Genomic DNA, 20,883 nt, shown 5'->3' with positions numbered 1-20,883 from the left:
CAGAGAAATGGCTCTTTCCAAAATAAAAGCTCTACTATACGCTTCTTCTGGGCTATATTCTCAGCAGCATATTAAACATATCAGGTCCCCATAAGGAGAATCATGTGCTAACGGCTGTCTAAATGACTCGGGTAAAGTTTGTAGCATGCGTGCTTGTTGTTTTTGTCTGCTTCCACTTGTCTTTGCACTAGGATGATGTCGGAGTAAATGTGCAGTCATATTCGTTGTGTTCCCACTAGTGCTGTCAGCGTTAATCTGAAATGACGTTAACGCCACAACACGGTAAATCTCCGTTAACGAGCTACCGCGGATCGCCCCGTGCGTGGGGCTGGACGGCCAACACGTTAACGAGCTAACTGTGCTAACACCCTAGTTCCCACCCGTGTAATTGAGCATTGCGTGGCACATCCGACATACTGTTTTACTTTAGTCCATGACGCGCTTACCTTCAGGGTCATACTTCACATGAAAACCAAAATAATTCCAAACGCCAGATCTGAATGAGGGTGGGGGAGGTTCAATTTGCCATGTTGCAACCAGCTTAGCTTCTGTCTCGCTAGCTTGCCCTGCGCTCAGTGAATCTGCGCTCGACTACTCCGCCTAGTCTGCACTGTCGAGCGCAGATCCACTGAGCTCTCAACACAGACAGCATGTCAGAAGGAAAGTTGATGAAATTCATTAAAAATTTTGTATTGTTCGATACATATGCATACTGAACCGAAAGCACTGTATCGAACGGTTCAATATCGATACGAGTATTGTTGCACCCCTAATATATATATATATATATATATATATATATATATATATCCTTAGCAGGTGTGTGGTGGTCTGTCTAAAAATCTCCAAAAGTTGATTCTGTTCATCTGGACGTAGCGTTTTGGGGGAGAAACATTTCGTCATCATCCAGGTGACTTCTTCAGTCTCAGCTGACTGCAGGTTTCAATCTTATAAACACTACATTTGCATAATGACTGAAACCAGCCCACTGAAGGAACACTGGGCTGGGAGGTCAGTTCCTTCATTATGATTATGCAAATTCTGATGACCATTGATCAGCAACGCATACAGATCAGTACTTAAAGGTCTGACTCTCATCATCCACTGGAGGATAAACTGGGTGTCATCAGTGAGTAAATGTGGTTATCCCGGCTGGACGTTTGTCAAAGTTGGGAAGGCGCCAAAAGAAAGCTCCAACTGATCCAGGAGAGAAGGACAACCGCTGCCTAAGAGAAAACCTGTAGTGATGTGTCAGGAGTATCGGAGCAGCTGAGACGCATTTTTTCTAAACACCAGGTCTCTGTGGCTTTCAAACCCCAAAACACGCTGCGCCAAAAACTGGTCCACCCCAAGGATCGGGTCCCCCGACACAAACAGAGTAACTTAGTGTACGCTGTTAAGTGCCAGGATTTATACATCGGGGAAACCAAAAAACCTCTGGCTACAACACAGAAGAGCCACCTCGTCAGGCCAGGACTCTGCAGTCTATTCACACCTACAGGCCAGTGGACACTCTTTCAAGGATGAGGATGTAACATCCTGGACAGGGAGGAACGCTGGTTTGAGGGCGGAGTCAAGCAGGCCATTTACGTGAAAAGGGAAAGACCATCTCTGAATGGAGGAGGGGGCCTAAGGGTACATCTGTCACCATCTTACAATGCTGTGATTGCAGCCATTCCCCAACTCTCTGTGAATGGGACTCATGGTTATTGATCAATGGTCATGAGAATTTGCATATTAAAGGAACTGACCTCCCAGCCCATTGTTCCTTCAGTGGGCTGGTTTCAGTCATTATGCAAATGTGTTTATAAGATTTGGAGAAACCTGCAGTCAGCTGAGACTGAAGAAGTCACCTGGATGATGACGAAATGTTTCTCCCACTGAAAACGTTCAGATGAACAGAATCAACTTTTGGAGATTTACTTACCTGGATGATTGAGATGCATCAAGACATCTTCTAAAAATCACATCACAGCATTGATTATGTTATTATTGAAAGCTAAAGAAGAGTCTGAGTTCATCACATCAGATAAATGGTTTTAGATTAAATGGAAAAAATATCTCACTCAGATTAACATCAGTTTGTTTGTTTGAAAGTTGGTTGGTTACCTGGTTTAGTAGCTTTGCAGAGCTCCCTGATAACGCTGACCGGCACAAAATCAGCACGTAAAGCACCAGTAATGATCACCACATCAAACCCACCTGAAAGCAGAAGCAGACCAGGAGGGAGAGGAGTTAGTAAAAGGAGTTTGAGAGGAGTTAGTTACAGAGGCGTTAGTTACAGAGGAGTTAGTAAAAGGAGTTAGACAGGAGTTAGTTACAGAGGCGTTAGTTACAGAGGAGTTAGTAAAAGGAGTTAGAGAGGAGTTAGTTACAGAGGCGTTAGTTACAGAGGAGTTAGTAAAAGGAGTTAGAGAGGAGTTAGTTACAGAGGCGTTAGTTACAGAGGAGTTAGTAAAAGGAGTTAGAGAGGAGTTAGTTACAGAGGCATTAGTTACAGAGGAGTTAGTAAAAGGAGTTAGAGAGGAGTAAGTTACAGAGGAGTTAGTAAAAGGAGTTAGAGAGGAGTTAGTTACAGAGGCGTTAGTTACAGAGGAGTTAGTAAAAGGAGTTAGAGAGGAGTTAGTTACAGAGGCGTTAGTTACAGAGGAGTTAGTAAAAGGAGTTAGAGAGGAGTTAGTTACAGAGGCGTTAGTTACAGAGGAGTTAGTAAAAGGAGTTAGAGAGGAGTAAGTTACAGAGGAGTTAGAGGAGTTAGTTGTTTTGGGGTGAAAAGGTGGCATTGTCACGTTGTGGGTTTTTCTACGTTTTGGTTCCTCTTTTGTTTTGCACTTCTTTCTCGTGTAATGTTCTCGTGTTCCTTCCTCTATCGTGTCTTTGCAGTAGAGCCTCCTGTGTTCCTCTGTAAGTGTTTTTAGTTTTAATCTTCATCTCATGGATAGTTTCCTGTTTTACTCTGTGAGGTTTTTTCATGTCTTGTTTTTGCTTTTACTGTTCGTCTTCCCTCCTTTTTCTTCTGTTTTTGATCCGTGATGAGCTGCAGTTTCAGACCATTATTGACATAAATATATTTTGAGCATCTAACTAATCAATATCCTCAATAAAAGTATTTTTTATATTTATAAAATTAAATAGGTAGCAAAAGTTTTGACTACATCAGCATTAGCACTGCCCCCTGACTTTGACGGGTGGGGTTGACAGATAAAATAAATTCATGTTGAGCTGTAGCCAATGAATTATCAAATACTTAATAGTTAAGTAATTAACTATCTTTTAAAGTAAAAATAAATAATAATTTAAGTTATTAATGAACAATTTCATTACTTATGTATTTATTTAGTTTTTTTATTTTGGCACTTTCAGTCCCCCATATCCTATAAAACCTCAGGTGTTGTTATTCTCAATTGTGTTGTTTTACTATCAGCTGGCGGTGCTGTCTTCTTGTCTGTGGTGCTAATGTGTCTGTCGGGTTATCTGCTTTGTTAGCTCAGAGTGTGAGTGTGATGTACCAGTCTGTGCAGGCAGTGGGTCTGTTCCCAGTAAGGCCAGTTTGAGCTCCCGATAAAGGCCACTCTTAGCAGCTTGTTCCAGCATGCCCTTACTACCATCCACTCCCACAAAGTGTTTGAAGCCGAGGTCAAACATCTAAATACAGAGAAAAGACGATCAGTTCTGAGCCTGCATGAACTCTGGATGTTCGTCTGAGGATGAATTTCACAGATTTTGAATAACTGCTGAAATTTCTCACTTTCAAAAAGAATCACATGTAAGACGGTAAGTTCATGTTTGCATTTACTATTTTACAAAACTGATTTGGGATTCATTAAAATGTTGTTTTTTCCATAATTAGATCAATCTGAACATGTCCTCACGTGTGATTCATAAAAATGTTAACCACAGTAAAACTTCCTGAATCCCATTTGTGACATCAGCATTTTAAACATCTATAGGTCTCAAATCAGCTCAGAGTGACGGCTCCTTCCAGTTATTGGAAGGTGCCAGCATCCACAGTTTTCCAGTTATTGGTTCACCAGTTTTGCAGCCAGTCCAGATCTGCAGGCCACATCGAGAACCTGAGCGTCTCCACGATTTCCACAGAAGTGATTGTTCAGAAAATCTACGGCCAGCTGTGGTGCTCTGTACTCCATTGTCTCTGAATCCTGTCAACATAAAGCAGCGGAAAAAACAAAGCATTCTTATTGGCTGTTGGGATTTAGGCTGTCCAGGGCTGTTTTTGTCACACCCACATGTTTCAGATCAAACAAATGTGAACATTAGACATTTATTAGGGGAAAAACTTCCCAAATCTCCCTGCAATAATTGTCCCATAAATAATAATAAGTTGTGTCACACTTGGCGACAAGACCTGAAGTCAAGTGTTTGTGTTATCCTGCAACGAGTCTTTCACGTGTCTGCGGAGGAGCTCTGCTCACTCTTCTTTACAGAGTTATTTGAATTTCCAGAATTTCCAATTGTTTTCCAGCATGAGCAGCCTCTTTACGGCAATGCTTGCTTTTTTCTTGTGACCTCCTGTGACATCATAACCATCTTCATCAGTTTTCGCGCGCTGCTCTCCTCCCTGAGTGTGTCCTGTCTTGCTCTCTTTCCTCTTTCCTGTGGACAGATGTCGCTCTCCCTCACGTATCGCGTTTACATTTGGCACTCAGAGTGTCTCCACTAAACCAGATCTGATGGTGAATTTTCGGTGTTCATCGGGTCAGCTGCGCCACACAGAGTTCAGGTTTATAATGAATAATGAAACCAGTGGCGGTCCTAGCCTGTTTGGCGCCCTGGGCGAACACTCCCACTGGCGCCCCCCCCCCCCCCCCCCCCACAAACACACACAAAACATATTGAGGATTGTACATTAACATAAAACTGTTGTACACACACACACACACATATGAAGAGAGACAGAGTATGCATATGCAAACAGCTACCAAACAGCCATCATAATATGTCATACAATGAGAACAGGACAAATCAACAACTGACAATGACTCATTAATATTAAAATCTGTAACATAATGTATTGTTTGGAGTTTAGTCTGTTACTGTTGCTATTTTTACCATTTCTTCTTGGAGCAACTGTAACTCGCATAATTTCCTTAGGGATTAATAAAGTATTCTGATTCTGGTTCTTCAGGATGACCTGCCATTATCCAATCACACACCTGCTTACCTGCATCTTTTGCTTGTTTCTCTTCCTCTACTTGTATCTTTTTTTCTAAACTGAGCACCTGATGACTTTGAACTTTTCTTGTCCATCTTCCATTGGTTTTAGTTTTGCACTCCAGTATGAACACCCATTCCCCAACCCGAGGATCACCACAACATAACCTAACACACCTACACCTTAGTTCACAGATTCACTTTATCTAAGGTTTATTTCTGAGATTTCACACAACCCAGGATTCAAATCATGAATACATAATGAGCTTGGATTTACAACATTATAAATGAAATGTGCTCTATTTGGAAGTAGCAGCCCCCCCCCCTCCCCTTTCGACGGCTTGTGTGAGACTTTAAATCATCAAACTGTAAATTTAAAATTGTTATTGATCCCTTTACCCTGAGTCCTAACGTGTATATTTATTTTCTTACTCTTCTTATATTTATTGTTTGTTTATTTGCACTGCTGTAACTGGAGCCTCGTCGTCTCGTCTCTATAAACTGGACTGTATGTAGCGGAGATGACAATAAAGTTTACTTTGACTTCAGCAGCGAGCATGCGCACCGAGGGCTCTCGCGCTCACTTTTCGCGTATAGAATTTCGAAAAAACATCGGTGCAAATTATAAGTCTGTATCATGATGTCTGGTGTTTATGTGTTTGTTGGTTTGTTTTTATTTTGTTTTAGTTTGCGAGTTGGTTATTAGATGCCGCCGCCCCGCCCTCTCCTCCCTGTGCCGCAAGCAGCAGGGCGCCCTTACTCCCAGCAAATGGGCGATAGAAAGCCGATCGGTGCCTGTGACATTCCCAATATGCGCTGGTTGACGTCGGGGCAGCATGAGTACGAGCATTTTATATTTTTTTTGCCGATACCCCACCACGATGCCGCCCCGGGCAACCGCCCGTGTCGCCCGTATCTAAAACCGCTACTGAATGAAACTCTCCTCTGGATCGATCCTCCGTCGTCGGGGCTTTGTAACGCACCATGTGCCCTCTGATGTTTTCAGAGAGAAATAAGATGCGCTTACACTTTATTATTTCGTTCAGGAGTTTCTGCCTCATAAAACGACCCGACTGCATCTTTTTATATAAACTGGTATTTTTATAAATGAATCATTACGCAGCTGCGTCTCTTTGGTGAACTCTGGCAGCAGAGAACAAAGCGCACTGCGACCTAATCTGGCCTCGATAGATGACGATGCCAGCTCTGAGCGCTCATTTTGTATTTAAAACTTTCTTAGATTAAATAATCTGCTCTTACAACGAATAAACTGAATATTTCATCTGGTTTATCGAAGAAAAAGAAGAGCAGCTCACTCCGTCAGCTCCACACCTGTGAGTTTAGGGTTAGCAGGAGAAAATCTCAGGTCCAATCTGAAAGTTTTCGGGGTGTTGTGTTTTTTTGCTTGAGGTCAGGGCGGAAACATTCTGATTATTTGAGAAGAAACGGTAAGAACTGGTCTTCACTGCCAGACTGAGTCCAAAGACCAGTTAATGCGCGTTTGATATTTATTTATCGGTTCACAGAGTCAGCCCAGGAGGCCTTTCTTTCTCCTCACCTGTTCGTACGTCTCAGCCCAGCTGTTGTAAAAATCCGTAATCTTGCGCGAATCGAAGCCTTTGCGGGACTGAAACAAGAGCCTCATATCGTCCACAGTTCTTCTGGAGTCCGACATGATGAGGAGCTGAGCTCAGACCTGGAGAGAGTGCAGCAGACTCACTGACGCGTAGAGACCCTACGTGTCAGTGAAACTACGTTAACTTATAGCAACAGCTGCTTATCATTACAGACCCGACTAACCTGACTGTGCCCGCCAGGCACCACAAGTATCTTCGACACAGACGGGCTACGTTGGTTTTAGGTGACTGCAGGAGAAAAATACATGTTTAAGATTGTTGAGAATAGATTCCTTAATGTACATCAACGTTAAAGAGAATATAGTTGTGATCGCTTGCAACATTATAATATTGTGGTAATGGGTGTAAGGATACAAAATAGAAAATAGGCCTTGGATGGGAACAAAGAACTGAGGTGCAGGGCAGGAGGATCAACCCCCACCCCCAGGGCATGAAACAAGAGTTACTGAGGGTGAGGGGCAGACAAAGGGCAAATGGGCACTACCTTAAAAGGAGGTGGGGGTCAGGGTGTCAGCGCCCTTGGCCACTGTACTAGTGTATTTCCATTGTGGGGGTGTTTACTGTAGGGGGGAGGAGACCAGAGGTTATAACTGTAACTGTTGTGTGGAATTCTTTAGATCAGCCTTTAGCATAGGACTGCATAGGAATGCAGTGTAATGATCTCCAGATGTATCTGTAAGAATAATGGGTAATACAAGGATTGTGTAAAACATGGAAACATCTCAGAGTGATCTCTACCAGGACCAAAAGAATCGCAGAGACCGGCGTTGTCTCAACAAAGATAAAGTATCACGACGGTTGATAGCTGTGGGTTTTTATTAATTACAGTGATCGATAAAACGAATGATTCTCCGAGTCTGAGGCTGCAGTCCAAGCTGTTTAAAGGGATGACATCACTCATAAAAACATAAAACCATTTATTTTCTGAACACATGCACATTCCAGGGTTTGGGCTGCTGTGACTGGATTGCTGAGTCTTTCTGCCTCTCATGGTGTCATGTAAAAAAGACCAAACATGGCAGCTCCTTTAAACTCGATCAGGATGAGATTGAGCGGCTTCTAACAGATGAACAATGAGGTGACACTGAAAACGAACTAATCATTTGTCTGTTCTTCTGATATGTGTTTCCTTCAGGTGATGATTGCTCTCTTCAGATACTTTGTTACAGTTAAACACAATCAGATTTTCTCTGACCCGACTGATCGCTCTCTTCACATCTGTCACACATTCAGTCCCCTACAGATGTGAGACTGTAACTTCTCATCCTGCTTGGTTTCATTGTCATTTATGAAATAGTTACGAGTTCTAACTCTTTTTAAAACGTGGACACCGATGTTACACACATGAATTTACTTTAGTGAAGAGCAGTTGTACACAGCCTACTCGTACTTTGTTGAAGTATTTGTGCTACTTTTGACTTTTACTCTGCTAATTTGAATCCAAATGTTATACTTTGTCATTTAAAGCTTTATTTTATTCTTATTTTGCTGATCTTCAAGTCACAGCACATCACAATCACCTGCCAGTTTGTTACTCATGTAAATAAGCTGTGACTCACACGATACAACCGACTCAAGGCAAGTTCAAACCCAGCAAAACAGGTTTTGTTGGCAGGTATTTCAGAAACTGCTGATCTGCTGTAATTCTCCCACAGTCAGGCCTGTCTAAACCTGAAGGGAAGCCGGTATAGGAGAAATATGCTCTCTTTCTACTTACAACATGTGCTCAGCTCGGGGAACTAAAGCTGTCTGATAAGGTAAGAACAGACATGGTAATGCACATGTGTTTGACAGTTTATTTCCAGCAAAAAGTTCAGAACATTTTCATGCTTTCGAGCAGGTGTGACATTGTACGAGTGCAGTGTCCCGAATTCGACAAGTGGCACAAAAACAAACCAGTGGAGGCCCAGCAGAGTGCAATCAGATGAAGAGTTTATTAAGAACACACGTGTGGGAAGAAGTACACAGCATCACATCTGCAGACTTCTTCTGCCGTAAACACACAGAGAATAGTTTATATAACGTCAGCATTAAACCCGTCACGCGTTCTAATAACATATTTTGTATTTCTAAGAACATCATTTGCATTTTGTACAGACAATGAGCAATTTTGAGAGCTAAGGTCAGACACAGAAGTTCCTTTTTCTAACATCTTTTCCCAAATATGGCGATGATTTCAGGCCCTGGAGGTGGACTCGTGCTCCTGTTGACCCATCTTCTGTCATCTGTTGCTAAGCAAACTCAAATGCCACAGGTTACAACAAGAAGCTGAATACATCCAGGCCTCCACTCAAGCCTGTTTCTAGATTATATGAACTATATGTGTTTTGTAAGCGTGTTTGCAGTTTTAACCTTCTGTTGCTCTAAGTCACCTACAGTAGATTGCCTGGACATTCGCACCAAACAAAGCTTGAGACCTTTAATGACTGAGCTTTAACTCTTTACTGAGCACAAAATGCATGTGTATAAAATGGTCTTAGCTGTAGCTGTAATAGAAGGTTAATGTAAAGCCAGCAGGTTTCAATAAACATCTTAATGCAGGATCAATACTATAGATTATATCATTAATGATGCAGAATATATTGTAGCCATAAAATAATTACCTGTTCCTGTTGTGGAATTAAAGAAAGTTTAATCCACAGATCATGTAATGATAGTGAAGACAGCTAGAAGAACATCAGCCAATAGAAATTAGGAAACGTTTACACCGTGTCACAGTCTTCCTCCACAGAGTATCCAGGAGGCTCTGTTGGACCCACTCTGTGGAAAATCTTCCCATCAGGCTGCGTCTTCCACGTCAGCTTCACCTCCTCCGTGATGCCTTCCTCCCCCAGCTTCACCTTCAGCTGAAACACAGTTTTCATATATCAACAGAAGCTCCTCACTGACTGGTCGAGGTGAAAGAAGTTTGTATTGCTATAAAGTGCGACTGGTTCACGATGACAGGTCGGGCTGCAGTTCTTTGATGTCCACCACATGCTCCTTCATAATTTACAAAAATAAATTTAAAAAGTACGATTTTGTTTATATAGCACCTCCCATGATAAATGTCACAACCGGCAGCAATAAAGGCCCCAAAACAAAACCTGGCGGTACACCGCAGGAAGGAGAAGGACCTGCACACAGAGCCAAACATCATTCAGGAGAGAAGCGCCCCAAAACAGACCCTGATCCACCCGACTGATATCTCAGCCTTTCAAGGATAACACGATGGTCAGCAGTATCAAATTCTAAACGTAGGGCAATATGAACCTGTGTGATGTTGAGATTGATCTGTAACTGCAAAGAAAAGAAGGGTCAAGGACTTTATCAGGGACCAGTGAAAATATTCATAGCGAGCACACGGAGAATAAATGGAAAAAACAATAAGTCTGTGAAGGTTCTCAGTCATCCAGGTCATCGTAGTCAAAGGAGCTTGGAAAGAAAAGCGTCTGGACTTCTTGAAGTTACTTGAAGGCGTTTCACCTTCATCCGAGAAGCTTCTTCAGTTCTAAGGTCAAATGGTGGAGAGTCCCAGATATAAACCTAGTGGGAGTTTCCCCCCACAGAGGGACAAAAGGACCCCTGATGACCCTCTAATCGCCTGAGCCAAGGTGTGAAACTGGGTGTGGGTCCCAATCGGGGGGAAACTCCCACTGGGTTTAAAACTGGGACTTTATTATTACAATTATTATAACTGTGTGCTCACTGAGTCAGGGCATCGCGTGACCTCTGACCTGCTGCAGGATGGATTCTTGCACTGTCGGGTCGTTCAGGTCTGCAGGTCCCGCCCCCAGCTGAACCTTCACGTTGTACTTCACGTTGTGCGTCACGTTGTGCGTCACCTTGTGCGTCACGTTGTGCGTCACGTTGTGCGTCACGTTGTGCGTCACGTTCATCTCTGCAGGCTTGACATCTGCAGTGAAATAAGAAGTCATCAAACCAGGAAGATCATACTCTGAGGAAGCAGTGATGAAGGACCCACCTTGGTAACAGAGGAACTCATGAATCTTGTTACAGCCTTTACTGAGCCAGAAAGCTGTTGACCTTTCCATTAAGGCACAGTCCTCACCATCTTTAGGCTGCCCAGATTTCCAGTTTGTGTACGTGGCATCGCTTCCATCTGACCACTCCCACGATGTTTTGTACAAACCAATCCAAGCAGTTTGGGTGTTTATAGTGTTTGACTGCATCAGAGGAGTGATGTTGATGTTGTCCTGCTCTGTGTTGATGCTTATCAGGTCTGTGTAGTTCTCCCTGCAGTAAGACTGAGCAGCAGACCAATTCATTGGTTTCTGAACCAGGATTTGATGATGTGTTGCACCTGAACAAGGAAAAAATAGACAGATTCACACCAGTGACTGTTTTTAGAGACAGTCCTGATTCTTATGTTCTTTTCTGTTTGCAGTACTTTCACTTGTTTGCAGCATCTTGCATGAGTATAGACTTTGTGTGATGCTGATGTTGGTGAATTTAAAAATAACTCACCACTGTAACAGATGAAATGATTCTCAACTGTACAATCGCTGGCAGACCAGAACCCAGACTGAGATATGATAACACACTGTCCCGTCCCTGGCTCATTCGAGGTCCAGTTCTGGAACCAGGAAGACTGAACCAGGCCTGTTTGAGACCATTTCCACATGTTCCTGAAGAGTCCGATCCAAATGTGTCCTCCTGGTGTTTCCTGCTGGGCTTTCGAGTTATTGGCCGGTCCCTGGATGTTAACGAGGTCGGTGTACTTCTGTCTGCAGTATTGGACAGCTTCATGCCATTTCAGTGGTTGACTGACGTAGTGGAGCTGCACAGGCTGAAGATCACAGACCACCACACAACCTGAGTGACGACACGGGAAACAGTCAAATGATTCTGTGTAGATTAAAAAATCAAAAAGGTGCTCGAACCTTTTAAAATGTTGTTTGTTTGTTTGTCATTATAAAGTCACATGAAATGCAAAGTTACAAACAGGACTCTCAGTCTCGACTTGACTGCTGTTGTGATTCGGTGCCTTCTACATGAAATATCATCTGTGCATCATTTAATCATATGGACCACCTCGAGTACCTGTCAGCACGGCGATTGAGGCCTAATGATTTGAGGACAGAATCGCTGATTTGACATTGAACTTCTCCGTATAACAAAGTATTCTAGAGTGAAACTTGAATCATGCAAGAGGACTATGGTCCCATCACAGCAGCATCTCTAACAGAGGGGCTGAAAAAGGAGAATCAGCGTGCTGTTCACTCTGAAACGCTGTAGCTTCAGAGAGCTCAGCGTGAACAAATGACTTCAAGCCTCAATGATACAAAACTGATAGAAAAATGTTTGGTCTAAAAACAGTGATAATTATAACCTGATCCATTAATGTTTTTAATGTATTTATCATAATCATGTCCTGATGCTCAATCATCCAGGTTGGGAAATCCCAAAACGTTGATTCTGTTCATCTGGATGTTTTCAGCAGGAGAAACGTTTCATCATCATCAGCTGACTGCAGGTCTCCAACCTTATAACCAGTACATTTACATAATGACTGAAACCAGCCAGCTGAAGGAACAATGGGCTGTGTTAGAAAGCCCACTGATTACACGTTATTTGCTTGGTTGAAGTGTTGCGGTTTGTTTATAGATAGTGTTTGCGCTGTGGAAATTGATATGTCCTACGTTTTTGAACTCACCATGTCTATGTTGATGCTCCTTGAATGCACCACTCTGTGCCGTGTGCTGCTAGTCTGCCTTAGTAGCTGCTGATAGCCAGCATTTTTTCCTTGTGTCTTCTCACCAGTATCTCGTGGGTTATGGTTTATTGCTGTGTGTGAATGCCAGAAGGTGGGTTCTGTTTACATGATGTTGTGTATGTCAGCTGCTATTGTGTGTTTGTTCCCTCGTGGCTATGCTAATGTTATCCTATGCTAATACGCTAATATGCTATGTAAGCTACTAAGCTAGTTAATGCTAATTATAAATCTTGTGTAATTGTTGAAGTTGTTATAGATGTGAGTGTTGAATACAGTTCCTTGTGCTATCTCTGTGCTAGAATAATGTCTGGACATGTTGAATGTTTTATGTGTGCTGTACTGATGGTTGCTTTATGTATCGTTACTACAGACCACAGCTGAATAAATCTCCTAAACTTGGAAGCTGCCTCCGTGTTCTTTAACCGGAACACACCCACCATACCTTGCCGCTCTAAATCAAATCAGCTAAACTCCCGGAGACAACATTCTCTCCATTTTATGGTCCTTCGAGCCGGAGTAGAGTACTGATTAAGGTATGGAACAGACAGATGTCCAGACTAACTCAGCACCCCCACGTGTTTCGCAGAGAGAGCGACGGCCACCTGCTTACCTGACCGATTATGAGGTTTCAACACTCCCTCTTGAGGGACAAACCCAAACCACGCAACCGGCTACTGCTTCCCAGTGTTCACATAGTGGTAAAACACGCTCATCCCAGAGGAGTTCCAGCTCCAGGTCCACAAGGGCATCACGCTCGTCGATAAGCAGATTCCCTTCCCACGCATTATCAGACCTGGAAACAGCCCAGCTCGAAGAGCGAGTAAAGCAGATGGAACTTGAGGAATTCCAACAGCACCTAGAAGAGGATCAACAAGTCGAATATGAATGTCAACGACTTCAAGCTCAAGCCAGAGAGGCCCAGCAGCTACAAGAAGAAGCCATTAGAACCCAAGAATCGCTGAACAGACAGCTGGAGAGGCGACGACAGCTAAAGAAGAGGGTAAACGAGTTGGAGATAGCCAAGATGGTTACTTCTCTCCTTAAAGAGAAAGCACAAGAACCCAGTGGTTCCAGAGTCTCACCATGCCCATCGGAGAATAGTAATTCGAGCTCCCATGCAGCTCTACCTTCAGTCGGTCCCGTGGGTCAGCCTCCTCTACCGCTAGTCGCTCCACCCTCAACACTTACCGTGACTCAGCCTCCAGCGCCCGTGGTAGCTCCACCTCCAGTAACCATGGCCTCGCATCCATTGCATTCTCAATGCATGCCCCAAGTGCTGCACCCAACTGTTCCAGCTGGACCTCGGTCTACTACCTTTGCACCTGATACCTCTTACCAGGCATCTACTCCATTCTCAGCTCAGCCATCGCAGTACACTCGTGCAGCCTGCCCTAACCCTGCCAAAGCAGAGTTATCTTGCACTCCCACCCGGACTAAGTCCGAGCTACATCAACTACCGACAGCTAATGCGTACCCTTTCCTCGCCACAGGTTATGGCATTCCCAAACCTATGATTCCCTCCTTTGAGAGTGGCCGTGAAAGTGACTTTGCCTTATTGAAAATGGCCCTTGACAACCTGTTGAACAGTCATCCACACCTGAATGAGCAGTATAAATATCAAGTGCTGCTTGGGCACCTACGGCTACCTAGCGCAATCCAGCTAGCTAAGGCATACATGCACGACCCAACGCCGTACACCATGGCCATGCACGCCCTGCAGGACAAGTATGGGCAACCCCGTCAGCTCGTCCAAAGTGAATTGGGCACAATTCTGAATGCTCCAGCTATCAAATTCGGCGATGCAGAAGCCTTTGATGCATTTGCCTTGTCTATCTAATCTCTAATAGGGATGCTTAGGACACTGGAGGGCCAGAACGGCTTTGAGCTAAGATGTGGGTCTCATGTCGACCGACTACTGAGTAAGATGCCACCCAGTTATCGCGATGGGTTTGTAGAGCATTGCCTGAACCAAGGCATTCTTCGGACAGGTACTGACCAAACCTATACCCTGCCTGATCTGAGTTCCTGGCTGCAGATGAAATCCCAAGCGAAGCGCATCGCAGGTAGAGCTGCTTCACTCTATAGTCCTGAAGCTTATAAGCCGACAAAGAAAGACCAGCGTCTTCCCCATACACCAAAGGAGAAATCTACAGCCTTCTTCCTGACTTCCCGGGAAAACCCCAGTGCAGAAGGGAGTTCTTTCCGACCAAAGTCCTCATCCAGACCAAAACCATACTGTCCGCGCTGCGAGAATAAGGAGCATTTCCTGAATGCTTGTGTAGAGTTTAAAAAACTGACCACCGACCAGATGGTGAGGTGGTTAACTGATGAACAGCGTTGCTGGAAATGTGGAAGAACTCACCAGCCAGAGGTTTGCACCCTCAAACGACCTTGTAATACCTGCAGAGAGCAACACCTGACTGTACTGCATGATGCTGTCCAGCAGATCCAGAAGAGTGTGCTCATGATGACTGCTCCAACTACAACAGTGTACTTGGATAGGCCAAACCGTTCCCCCAAGGTGATGCTGAAAGTTGTAAAGGTCTTGCTGTACAACAGGGACCAAACATTGGAGACTCATGCAATACTTGATGATGGCTCAGAACGAAGCATCATTTTACCACAAGCTGTTCGACACTTAAACCTCACCCCAGAGCCTGAGACACTTACCCTGCGGACTGTCCACCAAGAGGTAGTGCAGCTTCGTGGTGCCTCAGTCTCCTTCCATGTGTCTTCCCCCTACAAACCTGGGGAGAAGTATCATATACAAAAGGCATTCACTGCCAATGCCCTTGGTCTCTCAGAACATTCCTATTCGGTGAGGATTCTCCAACGCCGCTATGAACACCTGCGTGACTTACCTCTGCCTTTGGTAGACCATGTTCAACCTCTGCTGCTTATTGGCTCTGACATGCCTCATCTCCTGGCCCCTACAGAACCAGTTCATCTGGGCCCGAAAGGGGGACCCATCGCTGTCCATACGAAGCTTGGTTGGTCGCTCCAAGGTCCTATCAGTATCAACCAAACTCCTGCAACTGAGCAGCAGTGCCTGTTCACAACAACAGTTGTGCCAACCAGTGAGCTTTTCAGGAATGTTGAGCGTCTCTGGCAGATTGATACGCTGCCTTATGTGAGCGAGAAGCAGGTAACCCAATCGAAGCAAGATCAGCAAGCTCTGAACCTACTCCAGACATCCACCATCAGGGTCACTGTCGATGGGACACAGAGGTATGCCACACCACTGCTTCGTCGAGCCAACTCCGCCACGCTTCAAGCTCCTATGGAAGCAGTTTTGCCAAGTCTGCGCAGTACAGAGAGGAGACTTGTCAAAGACCCACAATGCGCCAAAGTATATTGTCAGGAGATTCAGAAGCTAGAGAAGTTGGGCTATGTAGCTGTGGTGCCACATGAGATAGCTAGAACCACTGCAGAATCCTGGTTCATACCTCACCACATGGTGCGACACAATAACAAGGACAGGATCGTCTTTAACTGCTCTTTCCAGTATGAAAGGAAGTCCCTCAACTCTATTCTCCTCCCCGGACCTGCCCTAGGTCCATCTTTGCTAGGAGTTCTTCTTTGGTTTCGACAGTATCCAGTTGCTGTGAGTGGCGACATCAAAGGTATGTTCCACCAGATACGCCTGTTGCCAGAAGACAAACCAGTGCTGCGCTTCCTCTGGACATGAAGAGGAATGAAGAGCCGAAGATCTATGAATGGCAAGTGCTACCATTTGGCACTACATGCAGTCCTTGCTGCGCCATCTATGCACTGCAGCAGCACGTCCGGGACACTTGTAGGTCCAATCATGACCTCGTCGATTGTGTAGAGCAGTCGTTCTATGTGGATAACTGCCTCCGCAGCACCCACTCCCAAGAGGAAGCTAAGGCCCTAGTCGACAGTCTGCCCCAGCTGCTTCACACCGAGGGCTTTGAGATACGTCAATGGGCCAGCAACATTCCTGCTGTCATTGAGCATCTTCCATCCAATGTCAGATCTGAGAGTAGTGACCTATGGCTCTCTCAGTCTAGCACGGACCTTTGGGAGCCAACTCTGGGATTGACATGGGATTGCCTTCGTGACTCCTTCAAATACAGACATCGACTGGGGGAGAGAACTGAACCCACACTGAGGAACGTCTACAAAACACTTGCGTGTCAGTATGATCCGCTAGGTTATATAGTGCCGTTCACCATGCGGGCCAAGATTCTGGTACAGGATCTTTGGAAGGAGCAGCTCGGCTGGGACGACCCGATCCAGCCACCTAGCCTTCGTGACAGATGGCTTGCCTGGGAAAAGGAGATTCCGGATCTTATCCAAATGGAAATCCCCAGATGTTATGCACCAGCGTCTGCTGATTTGTCTGCTTCAAGCAGAGACCTTCACATCTTTTGCGACGCTTCCGAGAGAGCATATGGGTCTGTCGCTTACCTGCGGACAGAAACTGCTCAGAAGGAAGTCTATGTTGCCTTTGTAATGGCTAGATCCCGAGTGGCTCCAAAGAAACAGTTGTCCATGCCACGGTTGGAGCTAAGTGCAACTCTCACCGGTGCACAACTAGCTGGTCTCCTTCAAGCTGAGCTCACGCTGCCCATTCGAAAAGTTATTCTCTGGTCGGACTCTACTACCGTGCTCCACTGGATCAAGTCAGAATCTTGCAGCTATAAAGTTTTTGTGGGCACGCGGGTGGCAGAGATCCAGAGTGTTACAGATGGGAGCACCTGGAGATATGTGGATAGCGCGAATAACCCTGCAGATGACATTACCCGGGGCAAGACCTTGAAGGAGCTGTCACGACCACACCGGTGGCACCAAGGCCCTGAGTTTTTACGTCGATCCGAGGATCATTGGCCGACCAGCCCACCAGCATATCCAGAGCCAGAGGATGGTGAGCTGAAGAAATCATATTTCTGTGGACAGGTTAGGGTTGACTCCTGCCCTCAACTTCCTGAAATCAGCATGTTCTCCACCTGGAAGGATCTCATGAAGACAACAGCACGGTCCCTACATGGGGCGGCTGACCCAAACTCAAGCTCGCACAGTGAAACAGAGGATTACATCAAAGCTGAGAAACTCCTCCTGATGAAGGCCCAGTCAGAGTCATTCCCAGAGGAGGCCAAGGCACTCAGGTCTGGCAGACCATTGCCAACCAACAGCCGTTTGAACTCCTTATCACCCGAATATGATAAGGATACGGAACTCATCAGAGTTGGAGGAAGGTTACGAAGAGTTGCTGGAGCTAGACACCATCCACCCGATCATACTGGACCCAAAACATCCTCTGACTAAGCTCATCATCCAGGATTTTGATGAGACCCTCCTTCATCCTGGACCAGAAAGAGTGTTGGCTGAACTACGTCGCCGGTTCTCGATCCTCCTGGGGAGGGCAGCAGTCAGATGGTAGCAGAGGGACTGCAGGCAGTGTCAGGCTTGGCGTGCCAATCCTTCCATCCCAAAGATGGCAGATCTGCCACCAGCTCGTCTGCGTCTGTATAAACCACCCTTTTACTCGACTGGAGTCGATTGATAAGGATCCACGTACCTGAGTGACCTTTCTACCTTGGATTCGACTGTCTGTGCAGACAGTCGGGGGCGGCTGTGTTAGAAAGCCCACTGATTACACGTTATTTGCTTGGTTGAAGTGTTGTGGTTTGTTTATAGATAGTGTTTGCGCTGTGGAAATTGATATGTCCTACGTTTTTGAACTCACCATGTCTATGTTGACGCTCCTTGAATGCACCACTCTGTGCCGTGTGCTGCTAGTCTGCCTTAGTAGCTGCTGATAGCCAGCATTTTTTCCTTGTGTCCTCTCACCAGTATCTCGTGGGTTTTGGTTTATTGCTGTGTGTGAATGCCAGAAGGTGGGTTCTGTTTACATGATGTTGTGTATGTCAGCTGCTATTGTGTGTTTGTTCCCTCGTGGCTATGCTAATGTTATCCTATGCTAATACGCTAATATGCTATGTAAGCTACTAAGCTAGTTAATGCTAATTATAAATCTTGTGTAATTGTTGAAGTTGTTATAGATGTGAGTGTTGAATACAGTTCCTTGTGCTATCTCTGTGCTAGAATAATGTCTAGACATGTTGAATATTTTATGTGTGCTGTACTGATGGTTGCTTTATGTATCGTTACTACAGACCACAGCTGAATAAATCTCCTAAACTTGGAAGCTGCCTCCGTGTTCTTTAACCGGAACACACCCACCATACCTTGCCGCTCTAAATCAAATCAGCTAAACTCCCAAAGACAACATTCTCTCCATTTTAGGCTGGGACATCAGCTCCCTGATCATTAATTTCCAAATAGTCATGATGATGAGACAGAGCACCGGGCTGTGGTCGACTCCTTTGTCACGTGGCGTGAGCAGAATCATCTGCAGCTCAACGTGGCAAAGACCAAGGAAGTGATCGTGGACTTCCGGAAGACCAGGAAACACTTGACCCCTGTTTCAATCCAGGAGGACTATAAATACCTTGGAGTAAACATTGACAATAAACTGGACTGGGCTAAAAACACCACAGCACTTTACAGGAAGGGCCGGAGTTGTCTCTATTTTTTGAGGGGACTGAGGTCCTTCAACATCTGCCAGAAAATGCTGAGGATTTTCTACGAGTCTGTTGTGGCCAGTGCGATCCTCTATGCTGTTGCATGCTGGGGGAGCAGGCTGAGGGTCACAGATGCCAACAGACTCGATAAACTGATCCGTAAGGCCAGTAATGTTGTGGGGATGGAGCTGGACACCCTCAAGGTGATGTCGGAGAGGCGGATGTTGTCCAAGATAAAGACAATGTTGGATAACACCTCCCACCCACTCCATGACATGCTGGTCAGTCACAGGAGCACGTTCAGTGAAAGACTGAGATTACCGAAAAGCACCACTGAACGACACAGGAAATCATTCCTGTACAACGCATCCACTTAACACACTGGTTACTGCTACAACTACACGTGTTTCTTTTCCAGCTATTTATTAATGAGTGACTTATGTATATATACATGTGTGTATATATATATATATATATATATATATATATATATATATATACGTATATATATATATACGTATATATATATATATATATATATATATATATATATATATATATATATATATTTACATACGTATATATATACATATATATATATATATATACGTATATATATATATATATATATATATATACATATATATATATATACTCATATTTAAATACGTATGTATATATATATGTGTATATGTGTGTATATATGTGTATATATATATATATATTGTGCTATTCTTAGTTAGCATATTGTCTGTCTTGATAATGTTGGTTTATAATGAAGCACTGTAACAAAAAAAAAATTTCCCCCAGGGATCAATAAAGTATTCTGATTCTGATGATTGATCAATGATTAATTCTTTGATCAATAACCACGAGTACCATTCACAGAGAGTTGGAGAATGGCTGCAATCACAGCGTGCATGTCACAGCATGACAGATGTACCCTTAGGCCGCCTCCTCGACTCAGAGATGGTCTTTACATAAATGGCCTCCTTGACTAAAGAAGTCAGTTGGATGAGTGACGAAACGTTTTTCTCACTGAAGACGCGTCAAGCGGAATTTCATATAATTATGTTCCCGTGAATTTGAACTAGGCAGAACAAGCTATGGGTGTGGTCCGCTTTATTTTGAAATCACGTCCTAGCAGCGTGTGCTTTTAAAGCCTTTGAAAGAGCAGTTTGCAACAGTTTGCAACTTTACACTGTTGTAGGTTGGTAAACCTGAGCACAGGAGAGGAACACACATTGTAACCTGTGTGTAACATATTGTATTATTTAAATAAGTTTAGCCTGTTACTGTTAGTGTCTTGTAGCAAATGTAACCCACATAGTTTCCTTAGGGATTATTAAAGTATTCTGATGACATCCTACAATGAGTTGAAACATTAACTTGTAATTTATTTCTGCTTAAAACAGATTATTAATGGTTACAAAATCTTATTTGGTTTTCGTATGTACCTGTTTTCAGTGATATCAACTTTAATAGTTGTTAATAGTTAACACTATGTGTTAACAGACCTCTCTGCATTAAATCATACCTGTTATTAACATCTGTCTCTCTTCCACAGCATGTCTTTATCCTGTCTTCCTTCTCTCACCCCAACCAATCACAGCAGATGGCCCCGCCCCTCCATGAGCCTGGTTCTGCTCGAGGTTTCTTCCTGTTAAAAGGGAGTTTTTCCTTCCCACTGTCGCCAAAGTGCTCATAGGGTTTCTCCATTTCCTCTGTGGAATATTTTGCTTACAGTATACAACACCTTGACACAACTGTTATTGTGATTTGGTGCTGTATAAATAAAACTTAGTTGAAT

General features: G+C 44.2%; 3 protein-coding genes across 4 annotated transcripts in view; 1 reads left to right on the top strand and 2 right to left on the bottom strand.

Moving 5' to 3' along the window:
- Positions 1-20,883, bottom strand: part of LOC146509165 (methyltransferase-like protein 27) — a 35,336-nt gene that overhangs the window by 909 nt on the left and 13,544 nt on the right. The window contains exons 2-6 of one of the 2 annotated variants that reach the window (XM_085176403.1): positions 6,973-7,037; positions 6,731-6,868; positions 4,032-4,160; positions 3,510-3,645; positions 2,110-2,202 (exon numbers count right to left, since the gene is read on the bottom strand). In XM_085176403.1, the coding sequence (XP_085032529.1) occupies positions 2,110-2,202; positions 3,510-3,645; positions 4,032-4,160; positions 6,731-6,847 (475 nt within the window). In that variant the 5' untranslated portion in view covers positions 6,848-6,868; positions 6,973-7,037. Of the gene's footprint in view, positions 1-2,109; positions 2,203-3,509; positions 3,646-4,031; positions 4,161-6,730; positions 7,038-20,883 lie in introns of those variants that run through there. The other variant, XM_085176402.1, reaches the window with a different exon arrangement.
- LOC146509167 (macrophage mannose receptor 1-like) lies at positions 9,512-12,965 on the bottom strand. The gene is made up of 5 exons (XM_085176588.1): positions 12,959-12,965; positions 11,277-11,624; positions 10,774-11,112; positions 10,526-10,704; positions 9,512-9,655 (listed from the first exon to the last, which is right to left on the bottom strand). Exons 1-5 carry the CDS (start codon positions 12,963-12,965, stop codon positions 9,512-9,514), a joined length of 1,017 nt encoding a protein of 338 aa, XP_085032714.1.
- LOC146509166 (uncharacterized) lies at positions 14,357-19,531 on the top strand. Its single transcript, XM_085176364.1, has 2 exons — positions 14,357-18,386; positions 18,666-19,531. Exon 1 carries the CDS (start codon positions 14,375-14,377, stop codon positions 16,211-16,213), a length of 1,839 nt encoding a protein of 612 aa, XP_085032490.1. The 5' UTR covers positions 14,357-14,374; the 3' UTR covers positions 16,214-18,386; positions 18,666-19,531.

The sequence above is a fragment of the Neolamprologus multifasciatus genome, chromosome 11, assembly GCF_963576455.1.
Source record: "Neolamprologus multifasciatus chromosome 11, fNeoMul1.2, whole genome shotgun sequence".
In the NCBI taxonomy this organism is placed as follows: Eukaryota; Metazoa; Chordata; class Actinopteri; order Cichliformes; family Cichlidae; genus Neolamprologus; species Neolamprologus multifasciatus.
Note: the sequence above shows the minus strand (reverse complement) of the source record. Positions and strands in the feature narration are given on the sequence as shown.